A 12,005-nucleotide genomic window follows, 5' to 3' on the forward strand; every position below is an offset into this window, starting at 1 on the left:
ACAAGTGCCACGACAGCTTAGAACTAAAACAGCTGCTCTAAGCATACAAAGTACAACAAGAACTGAACCGAGAAACATTCTGGAAACTTATATATAAGCATCTAGCTCAACGGTTTCATGACTTTGATAAAACAAAATAGACCATGAGGCATGAAGAACACAGTTTGGCAGACAATGGCAGTTCAGAATTGAGAACACAATCAGATTGGAAGAACATAATGACCTCACCTCTTCTTACCTCTAAGATGAACCAGCCATCATCATTGATTGCCAATGTACAATGTGGAAGTACCCCCTAAACATTTATCTATTTTATAGGAGCACCATCTGCGGCGGTAGGTGCAAATTCTAGCAGCCAAAGGCTGCTGTGCCAGAATGAGCATGTAATCAATACGGTAAAAAGATTCTATTACCATTTTGATAACTGGCTCAAATACATAATGGTACATGCAAACTGTTATTTTACAGGATCAACGGATGGATTGCCAGCGAGCACTAACAGCATAACGACAAACTATCAAAGCATACTAAATTCAGGAATGACTCCATTTCCTTTTAGTACTATTGGCCAAGTGCCACCACAGCTTAGAGCTAAAACAGCTGCTCTAAGCATAGAAAGTTACTCCCTTTGTCCTGAAATACTTGTCGTAGATTTGTCAAAATACGCATGTATCTAGACGTGTTTAAGTGTATAGATACATGCGAATATAGATAAATCTGTAACATCTAATTCCGGACAGAGGGAGTACAACAATAACTGAATCAAAAAACATTATTGAAACCTATCCATAAGCATCAAGCTCAACTGTTTCATGGCTTGGATAAAAAAATATAGACCATTAAGAACACAGTTTAGCAGACAATGGCAGTACAGAATTGAGAACACAATCAGATTGGAAGAACATAATGAGCTCACCATCATCACTGACTGCAAATGTTCAATGTGGAAGTGCCCCCCTAAACATTGATCTTTTTTACACAAGCACCATCTGCGGCGGTACCACATTTTTTCGGTGCTAATTCTAACAGCCAAAGGCTGCCGTGCCAGAGTGAGCATGAGATTCTATTACCATTTTGACAGCTGGCTCAAATACATAATGGTACATGCAAACTATTATTTTAGAGGATCAACGGATGGATTGCCAGCAAGCACTAAGAGCATAACGACAAACTATCAAAGAATACTAAATTCAGGAGTGACTCCATTTCCTTTTAGAACTATTTCACAAGTGCCACGCCAACTTAGAACTAAAACAGCTGCTCTGAGCATACAAAGTAGAACCAGAACTTCATAGAAAAACATACTCATCCATAAGCATCAATCTCAAAGGTTTCATGACTTGGATTAAAAAAATAGACCATGAAGCATGAAGAACACAGTTTGGCAGACAATGGCAGTTCAGAATTGCGAACACAATCAGATTGGAAGAACATAATGAGCTCACCTCTTCTTACCTCTAAGATGAACCAGCCATCATCATTGATTGCAAATGTTCAATGTGGAAGTACCCCCTAAACACTGATCTATTTTATAGGAGCACCATCTGCGGCGGTAGCACATATACTTTTTGGGTGCAAATTCTAGCAGCCAAAGGCTGCTGTGCCAGAGTGAGCATGGAATCAATACGGCAAATAGATTTTATTACCATTTTGACAACTGGCTCAAATATATAATGGTACATGCAAACTATTATTTTAGAGGATTAACGGATAGATTGCCAGTGAGCACTACGAGCATAACGACAAACTATCAAAGCATACTAAATTCAGGAGTGACTCCATTTCCTTTTGGAATGATTGGACAAGTGCTACGACAGCTTAGAACTAAAAAAGTTGCTCTAAGCATACAAAGTACAAGAAGAACTTAATAGAAAAACATACTCATCCATAAGCATCTAGCTCAACGGTTTCATGACTTGGATAAAAAAAAATAGACCATGAAGGATGAAGAAAACAGTTTGGCAGACAATGGCAGTTCAGAATTGAGAACACAATCAGATTGGAAGAACGCTCACCTCTTCTTACCTCTAAGATGAACCAGCCATCATCATTGATTACAAATGTTCAATGTGGAAGTACCCCCTAAACATTGATCTATTTTATAGGAGCACCATCCGCGGCGGTAGCACATATACTGTTTCGGTGCAAATTGGCTGCTGTGCCATCATTGATTTCAAATGTTCAATTTGGAAGTACCCCCTAAACATTGATCTATTTTATAGGAGCACCATCTGCGGCGGTAACACATACTTTTTCGGTGCAAATTCTAGCAGGCAAAGGCTGCTGTGCCAGAGTGAGCATGGAATCAATACGGTAAATAGATTCTATTAGTACCATTTTGATAACTGGCTCCAATACATAATGGTACATGCAAACTGTTATTTGACAGGATCAACGGATGGATTGCCAGCAAACACTAACAGCATAACGACAAACTATCAAAGCATACTAAATTCAGGAGTGACTCCATTTCCTTTTAGTACTATTGGCCAAGTGCAACCATAGCCTAGAGTTAAAACAGCTGCTCTAAGCATAGAAAGTACAACAAGAACTGAATCAAAAAACATTCTCGAAACTTATCCATAAGATTATAGCTCAACGGTTTCATAACTTGGATAAAAATATAGACCATGAAGCATGAAGAACACAATTTAGCTGACAATGGCAGTACAGAATTGAGAACACAATCAGATTGGAAGAACATAATGAGCTCACCTCTTCTCACCTCTAAAATGAACCAGCCATCATCATTGATTGCAAATGTTCAATGTGGAAGTACCCCCTAAACATTGATCTTTTTTTACATGAGCACCATCCGCGGCGGTAGCACATATACTTTTTCAGTGCAAATTCTAGCAGCCAAAGGCTGCCGTGCCAGAGTGAGCATGGAATCAATACGGTAAACAGATTTTATTACCATTTTGATAACTGGCTGAAATACATAATGGTACATGCAAACTGTTATGTTACAGGATGAACGGATGGATTGGCAGCGAGCACTATAACAGCATAACGACAAACTATGAAAGCATATACTAAATTCAGCAGCGACTCCATTTCCTTTTAGAACTAGTATTGGCCAAGCGCCACGACAGCTTAGAGCTAAAACAGCTGCTCTAAGCACACACACAGTACAACAAGAACTGAATCGAAAGACATTCTGGAAACTTATCCATAAGCATCTTCTAGCTCAGCGGTTTCATGGCTTGGAGCAGAGAGGGCAGATTAATCTCATGCAGGCAAACCTGCGAGACGTAGGCGGTCTCGGTGCGGTAGAACACGACGTGCGCCTCCTTGGTTGCAACGTTGAGCCGGATGAGCCCAACTCTACCAATGTAGAGGATAGCAGTGCCGCTCCTCTGCCCGAAGCCCTCGAACTGGACCGAGCTGTGCACACCCCAGTCCTGCTTGTCAATCAGCACCTGCCGCCTCCAAGTGCCGGGCGGGCTTGGGTCCTCCTCCGTGGGGGGAGACAGCGTCCACATCGAGATCACCTGGGTCTCGGAGACGACAACCAACAGCTTCCCGTCGACGGTCGCGGCCAGGAGGAGCCCGCGGTGGCTCATGGAGGCCGTCATTCTGCTAGTGCAGCCCCGCGGAAGATCGATCACGGTGGCCTGCAAGGTGTCGACATCCATAGCGACGATGTAGGGCTCCGGGCCCGACAGATGCCGCCCCGGGGGCAGCGGTTCCGGGTTGCAAAGCCAGTGGACGGTTCGGCCGATGACCAAGGGGCAGGAGTCGTGGAACGGGCGGGAGCCTCGGTGGAGGTGGATGGGGCGCACGGGGCTCCACGCGCCGTCCCGGGAGGAGTAGATCTGGGTGCGCAGGCGCTCGTCCGCGACGAGCAGCTCGAAGGAGCGGCCGCGGTCCTCGACGTTGATGAGCGCGTGCTTGCGGTAGTCGCGGATGGAGACGGACGGGAGCACGGAGGTCTCGCCGGTGACGCTGTTGACGACGCGGAGCACGCTCCCGGGCGGGCCTTCCTCGAGGGACTGCCCGAAGAGCGGGCGCGGGCGGAGGCGGCGGAGGACGACGAGGCCGTCCCGCGAGGCCACGGGCTCGAAGACGAGGGGCTCGTCGAAGTGGACGAGGGAGGGCTCGGTCGACGGGATGGGCTGGACCACCCGCACGGGGCGCGCCGCCTCGCTGTCCTCGAGCCTGTAGGAGACGCCGCGGAGGAGGGCCGGGTCGAAGCCGCCCGTGGAGGCGGCGCGGTGGGAGAGCAGGCGGCGGAAGCCGCGGTCGAGGATGGCGCGGCGGAGGGGTTTGTTGGTTGCCGCGCAGCGGACGACGCTCACGACGTCCGAGCGCGCGGCGATCTCCAGCAGCAGATCCACCGGGAGGGTCGCGTCGCAGTCGGCGTCGGCGTCTGCGGAGGAGGCCGGAATGGAAGGCGGTGGAGCGGCGTGGATGTCCATGGGGGAGGGGAGGAGCGGGGTTAGCGCAGTGTGAGTCGATTGACCTTTTTTGTGGGTGTGGAGGGGATTTTATCGGAGTGAGTGAGCGGCGGCGCGGGGTTGGCCCGTAGCGGATTGCGGGCTAGTTTAGGGCCGTGCAGGGCTAGGTCACCCGCCCTGCGCCCTGCCACCTGCCACACTTTTTCATTTCTTCGGGAAAAATGACTGGACTTGTAAGGTGACGGTTCTTTTTTCTGGGACGATACACGTAGGGTGACGTTTTCTTCCCGTGAAGGCATGGACTGCGTGACGGTATAGATAGGATAGGGTGACGCCGGGATATAAAGTTCCACCGAAGACAAAATAAGAAGATGCATTGGTTGACGTTGGTGGAAGCTCCGTATTCCGAAGGAGAAAGGGAAATAGGCTTTAGAGATTTGCATAGTTTTAATACAGCGATGCTAGCAAAACAATGTTGGAGATTGATGCAGGACCCAGATTCTTTGGGTGCAAGAGTTCTCCGCTCAAAATATTATCCAGATGGTAAACTACTGAATGCAAAGCTCAAGAGTGGAAGTTTCTACACATGGCAGAGCATTTTTTATGGAATTCAAACCTTGAAACGCGGTTGTATATGGAGAATTGGAGAAGGAGACCAAATTAATATTTGGGAAGATGCCTGGATATCAACGAGCCCAACACAGAAGGTGTATAATTCGAGAGGAAATATTTTGCTTCAAAATGTGTCTGATTTGATAAACCCGGTCACTCGAACATGGGATGAGGAACTACTTCGTCAAAAAAATTGGACAATGGATGTGACGTGAATTCTGGAAATTCCGTTGTCTCCATATGGGATGGAGGATTTTGTTGCATGGCACTAGACAAATTCTGGGTTGTTTACTGTCAGGTCCGCATACCATGCGGAATGGGACTACCAATTCGGAAGGCACAATCCGAATGTAATGGATATTGGGGGTTCTAGAGGAAATAATGTTTTGAAGAAATTGTGGCGCCTTCAACTCCCTTCAAAAATTAAATTTTTGGTTGGAGGTTACTGCATGGTTTGATACCTTGCTATGGAGTTCTGGCAAATCGACATGTAGGTACGAGCAGTCAGTGCCCTATATGCAAAACCCACTGTGAAGATATCCTACACATGCTATTTACTTGTCAGCGTGCTCAACAAGTGTGGCACAAGTTGGGCATATCGGATGTTATAACAAATTCATTGATTTATCGATCAGGCTCAATGGTGATTCAACATATGATTTTAAACCTTGGTGTATGTTCTTCTCTAAACAATATTGGTCTACCGGAGTTGATCTTAACGGGAGCATGGCATTTATGGTGGGAAAGAAGACAATTTACTCATGGAGAAGCCCTTCAAATTATCCATCGAAACGCAATGTCAATTGGTGTGTTAGCCACAAATTTTTGGAAAGCAAAGAAGCATACGATTATAAATAAGAAGGAATCCTGGACTAGACCACCGGAAAGAATTTTGAAAATAAACGTCGATGCATCCTATGATGGTGACCAAGGACGAGGGAGTATTGGAATAGTGCTAAGGGATTACACAGGTAAATTTATTTTTGCAAACTGCAAAGAACTTTTGTTTGTGGCTAATCCTTTTATGGCCGAAGCTTATGCATTAAGAGAAGGTCTAAGTGAAGCACAATTCTTGGGAGGGAATCAATACATCATCCAATCGGATAACTCCCAGGTTATTGATACAATGAATGATGGGTGCTTCTCAGCCACGCCCTCGGTGGCCATTTTTTATGATTGTAGACTCCTGGCAGCGGGGTACAGAAATAATAGTTTTGAGCACTTGTTATCACCAGATTTTGGCCAAATCAGGAGATGGGCCGTAATTGAGATGGGCTTGAAGGATATACACGTGGAGCGTCTCTGAAGCGGCCTTGCACGAAGAGTTTGGGCTAGATGTCCGTGTATCCGTATTTTATAGTAGATTGCATCTTAGTTTAGAATTAAAAGATAGAGTTTAACCCGTGCACGGTTAGGTGCACGCCCGAATTAGAAAGTCCCCTGGACTATAAATATGTACCTAGGGGTATTGAGAAAGGAGGACAATCACGTTCACAACAACACAAACCAGGCGCATCGCCACCCCTTCTTTCGAGGGTTTCTTCCGGGTAAGCATCATGCTGCCTAGATCGCATCTTTCGATCTAGGCAGTATACGTTTATTCGTTATCATTGTGTTACTCGTGCTGAAGCGTTGTTGATGGCGAGTAGCACAACTTATCGTAGATGTTTTGGGGCTTGCATTGATGCTTTTCTTATACATATTTGCTTAGCTATGCCGTCCCTCGATATCTAGCTGCCCTTACATCTATCTAGGTGTAGAGGCAGCACCTTGCTTGTTCGTTGTTTAGTAGATCCAATCTGTTATAGTTGCTCCTTGTTTCTCAAGGATTAGTTTAATATCCGTATGGTTAGGCCTTGTAAACGGGTTGAACGATCCGCTAGTGCGAGAGGTGCGGTTTGTTAGCCCTAAGAGGGATTGTTCCGGGAATTGACTTAATGTTGGTTTTTAGACCTCTTTTAGGGTTAGTTTTCCATCATCTTCCGTATCTATTAGGCTCAACTACGCGTAGGATGTTCCGATCATACGGTGAAAACCCTAAACTGTCGTGGATTGGTTTAACTTTGTATTGATCAAGCAGGATCCCCATGTCATCGTAAACTCAACGTGAATCATGGGGCAATCGGCTCTTCGAGCCGATCCACAGGGCAACCTGAGAGCCGATCGGGCTCGTATTTAATGTTTACGTGTCTACCATGCAGGAAACTAATCGAAGCAATCCAACACCTTCCTGACCAGGTATAGGTCGTGGTACGCCCTTGCAACCGCCGTGACGTGTGCCGGAACATTGCGGGAAGACGTCGAGGGACCGTGGCCCACCCGAGCGAGTCTTGGCAGCCTCCCGGCTCTTCGTGTTGCTTAACCACCGCTCGCCGGTGGGTTTTGGTAGGCAACACATTCTCGGCACGACCGGTGGGACATCTTCTACAAGAACCACGTCAACACTCGCATCCGAGATGGCGGACGAACGGATCAAGTATGAAGATCCGCTCGCAGAGCACAAGAAGAAATACGATGAGCTCAAGGCCATCTTCGAAGCCGATCTCATCGGCTCTTTCGAGAAGACCCGTTCGCACGGCATTAGGTTCAAAGGATTCCAACCCGAAGGCGTGTTTGAGGGGATAGATCTGTCTCTCCTTCGGAGGACCGTACTGCAGCCCCGCGCCAGGAAATTAACTATGCTGTGGCTCACTCTCTACATCGACACTCTGAGAGCCTGGTGAACACTCTTGAACGTGTTGCGCTTCGCGTGGTTCAGGAAATCATGAAGCATCAGTATTCTCCGTCAGGACCTGCTCTAGGAACTCACCAGGGAGAAATACCGTTCTACACTAGGCCACCACTGTTGGGGTTCGTTGCATAGAAAACAAAAAATTTCCTACCGCAAAACGAATAAAACCAAGATTTAATCTATGGAACACCCAAGATCTAATCTACAAGATCGAAGCAACGAGATTGATAAGATACTAACCCTTGAAGATTTCCAAAGCCTACGAGATCAGATCTCGTTGTTGGTGTAGACGATCATCCCCAGTGCTGCAATCCGGCAACACTTCCGTACTCGGTCGCGCGTACGGTGTCGATGAAGCCCTTCCTCTCCCCGTTCCAGCGGGAAGCGGAGGTGTGGTAGATCTCCACGGAATCCCAGCAGCACGACGGCGTGGTGGTGGTGGTGGAGAAGAATTGCTGCAGGGCTTTGATACGTCTCCAACGTATCGATAATTTCTTATGTTCCATGCTACTTTATTGATGATACCTACATGTTTTATGCACATTATATGTCGTATTTACGCATTTTCTGGAACTAACCTATTAACAAGATGCCGAAGTGCCGCCTCGTTTTCTCGCTGTTTTTGGTTTCGTAAATCCTAGTAACGAAATATTCTCGAATTGGACGAAATCAACGCCCGGGTTCCTATTTTTCCCGAAGCTTCCGGATCACCGAAGAGGGGCCGGAGATGGGCCGTGGGGCCCCACACCACACCTGGGCGCGGGCCCGAGCCTCGGCCGCGCCACTCGGTGGTGAGGGCACCTCGGTGCCCCTCCGAGGCTGCCCTTTCGCCTATTTAAAGGTCCTGACCTAAAAACCCCGACAAGAGGAAGCCACGGTACGCGAAACCTTCCAGAGCCGCCGCCATCGCGAAGCCAAGATCTGGGGGACAGGAGTCTCTGTTCCGGCACCCTGCCGGACGGGGAAGTGCCCCCGGAAGGCTTCTCCATCGACACCGCTGCCATCTCCACCGCCATCTTCATCAACGCCTGCTGCTCCCATGAAGAGGGAGTAGTTCTCCATCGAGGCTCGGGGCTGTACCGGTAGCTATGTGGTTCATCTCTCTCCTATGTACTTCAATACAATAATCTCATGAGCTGCTTTACATGATTGAGATTCATATGAGTTTTGTATCACAATTTATCTATGTGCTACTCTAGTGATGTTATTAAAGTACTCTATTCCTCCTCCACGTGTGTAAAGGTGACAGTGTGTGCACCGTGTGAGTACTTGGCGTAGGCTATGATCATGATCTCTTGTAGATTGCGAAGTTAACTATTGCTATGATAGTATTGATGTGTATTATTCCTCCTACATAAGCATGAAGGTGACAAGTGTGCATGCTATGCTAGTACTTGGTTTAGTCGTATCGATCTTTCTTACACTCTAAGGTTATTTAAATATGAACATCTAATTGTGGAGCTTGTTAACTCCGGCATTGAGGGTTCGTGTAATCCTACGCAATGTGTTCATCATCCAACAAGAGAGTGTAGAGTATGCATTTATCTATTCCGTTATGTGATCAATGTTGAGAGTGTCCACTAGTGAAAGTCTAATCCCTAGGCCTTGTTCCTAAATACTGCTATCACCGCTTGTTACTCGTTTTACTGAATTACTACCGCTAGCGTTACTACGCATGTTTACTTCCTACAATATTACTACCATCAACCGCACGCCGCAAGCTATTTTCTCGGCGCCGTACTACTGCTCATACTTATTCATACCACTCGTATTTCACTATCTCTTCGCCGAACTAGTACACCTATTAGGTGTGTTGGGGACACAAGAGACTTCTTGCTTTGTGATTACAGTGGTTGCTTGAGAGGGATATCTTTGACCTCTTCCTCCCCGAGTTCGATAAACCTTGGGTAATCCACTTAAGGGAAACTTGTTGTCGTTCTACAAACCTCTCGCTCTTGGAGGCCCAACACTGTCTACAAGAATAGAAGCACCCGTAGACATCAAGCACTTTTCTCGGCGCCGTTGCTCGGGAGGAAAGGTAAAAGGCACTCATACTTCGGTTCCAGTGTAACGATACTTTTCTCGGCGCCATTGTGTGTGTGCTCGAAGCTATTTCCTTTAGACTCTGCAATTGCGACATTTGGTTTCTTGTTTACACTAGTTAGGCATAATGGACAACAAAGAGCTTCTTATTCTATTTCCCGATTTAAGACATGGATGGTTTGATGCGAAAATTAAAAAACCCATGGAACATATTAATATGAATGCTTTGAACACTATTGTTGCTAATGCTATGGAAAATTCTAAGCTTGGGGAAGCTGGTTTTGATGAGCATGATTTTTTAGTCCCCCAAGCATTGAGGAGAAAATTTACTTTGATGATACTTTGCCTCCCATTTATGATGATTATAATGATAGTAGTCTTTTGTTACCACCTGTTATGGAGGATAAATTTGATTATGATTACAATATACCTCCTATATTTGATAGCTACTTTGTTGAATTTGCTCCCACTACAATTAATAAGAATGACTATGCTTATGTTGGGAGTAGTAATTATTTTATGCATGAGACTCATGATAAGAATGCTTTAAGTGATAGTTATATTGTTGAGTTTGCTCATGATGCTACTGAAAGTTATTATGAGAGAGGAAAATATGGTTGTAAAAATTTTCATGTTACTAAAACACCTCTCTATGTGCTGAAATTTTTGAAGCTACACTTGTTTTATCTTCCTATGCTTGTTACTTTGCTCTTCATGAACTTGTTTATTTACAAGATTCCTATGCATAGGAAGCATGTTAGACTTAAATGTGTTTTGAATTTGCCTCTTGATGCTCTCTTTTGCTTCAACTCTTATTTCTTACGAGTGCATCATTAAAACTGCTGAGCCCATCTTAACGGCTATAAAGAAAGAACTTCTTGGGAGATAACCCATGTGTTATTTTGCTACAGTACTTTGTTTTATATTTGTGTCTTGGAAGTTGTTTACTACTGTAGCAACATCTCCTTATCATGTTTTTGTGCCAAGTAAAGTTTCTATGTTAAAGTTGATGTTATATTTGGGATCGCTGCGCAGAAACAGCATTGTCTGTCTGTCACGAATCTGGGCACAGGCCTCTGTAGAAAATTCGAAAAAATCTTCCAATTTACGAGCGTGATCCTCGGATATGTACGCAACTTTCATTAGTTTTGAGTTTTTCCATTTGAGCAAGTCTGGTGCCAGCTTTAAATTCGTCTTTACGGACTGTTCTGTTTTTGACAGATTCTGCCTTTTATTTCGCATTGCCTCTTTTGCTATGTTGGATTCATTTCTTTGATCCATTAATGTCCAGTAGCTTTATGCAATGTCCAGAAGTGTAAATAATGATTGTGTCACCTCTGAACATGTGAATTTTTGATTATGCACTAACCCTCTAATGAGTTTGCTTGAAGTTTGGTGTGAAGGAAGTTTTCAAGGGTCAATAGAAGAGGGTGATATAATGTGATCGAGAAGAGTGAAAGGTCTAAGCTTGGGGATGCCCCGGTGGTTCATCCCTGCATATTTTAAGAAGACTCAAGCATCTAAGCTTGGGATGCCCAAGGCATCCCCTTCTTCATCGACAACTTATCAGGTTTCTTCTAGTGAAACTATATTTTTATTCCATCACATCTTATGTACTTTACTTGGAGCGTCTGTATGTTTTTGTTTTTGTTTTTGTTTGAATAAATGATTGTTTGGGAGAGAGACATGCTCCGCTGGTTCGTATGAACACATGTGTTCTTAGCTTTTAATTTTCATGGCGAAGGTTGAAACTCGCTTCGTTAATTGTTATATGGTTGGAAACGGGAAATGCTACATGTAGTAATTGGTAAAATGTCTTGGATAATGTGATACTTGGAAATTGTTGTGCTCATGTTTAAGCTCTTGCATCATATACTTTGCACCCATTAATGAAGAAATACATAGAGCTTGCTAAAATTTGGTTTGCATAATTGGTCTCTCTTAAGTCTAGATAATTTCTAGTATTGAGTTTTGAACAACAAGGAAAACGGTGTAAAGTCTTATAATGTTTACAATATGTCTTTTATGTGAGTTTTGCTGCACCGGTTCATCCTTGAGTTTGCTTCAAATAACTTTGCTAGCCTAAACCTTGTATCGAGAGGGAATACTTCTCATGCATCCAAAATCCTTGAGCCAACCACTATGCCATTTGTGTCCACCATACCTACCTACTACATGGTATTTTTCCGCCATTCCAAAGTAAATTGCTTGAGTGCTAC

The 12,005-nt window shown here is 45.0% G+C and overlaps 1 protein-coding gene across 1 annotated transcript; it reads right to left on the reverse strand.

The window, feature by feature from the left end:
• Positions 1 to 2,895: 2,895 nt before the first annotated feature.
• Positions 2,896 to 4,421, reverse strand: LOC124698752. The gene has a single exon (XM_047231188.1). It carries the CDS (start codon positions 4,419 to 4,421, stop codon positions 3,186 to 3,188), a length of 1,236 nt encoding a protein of 411 aa, XP_047087144.1. The 3' UTR covers positions 2,896 to 3,185.
• Between the last annotated feature and the right edge of the window lie 7,584 nt (positions 4,422 to 12,005).

The sequence above is a fragment of the Lolium rigidum genome, chromosome 3 (assembly GCF_022539505.1).
Source record: "Lolium rigidum isolate FL_2022 chromosome 3, APGP_CSIRO_Lrig_0.1, whole genome shotgun sequence".
Lineage (NCBI taxonomy): Eukaryota > Viridiplantae > Streptophyta > Magnoliopsida > Poales > Poaceae > Lolium > Lolium rigidum.

Bases quoted from the DNA above. Each gene is read 5' to 3' on its own strand.
- LOC124698752 (XM_047231188.1), bottom strand. From the start codon at position 4,421: ATGGACATCCACGCCGCTCCACCGCCTTCCATTCCGGCCTCCTCCGCA.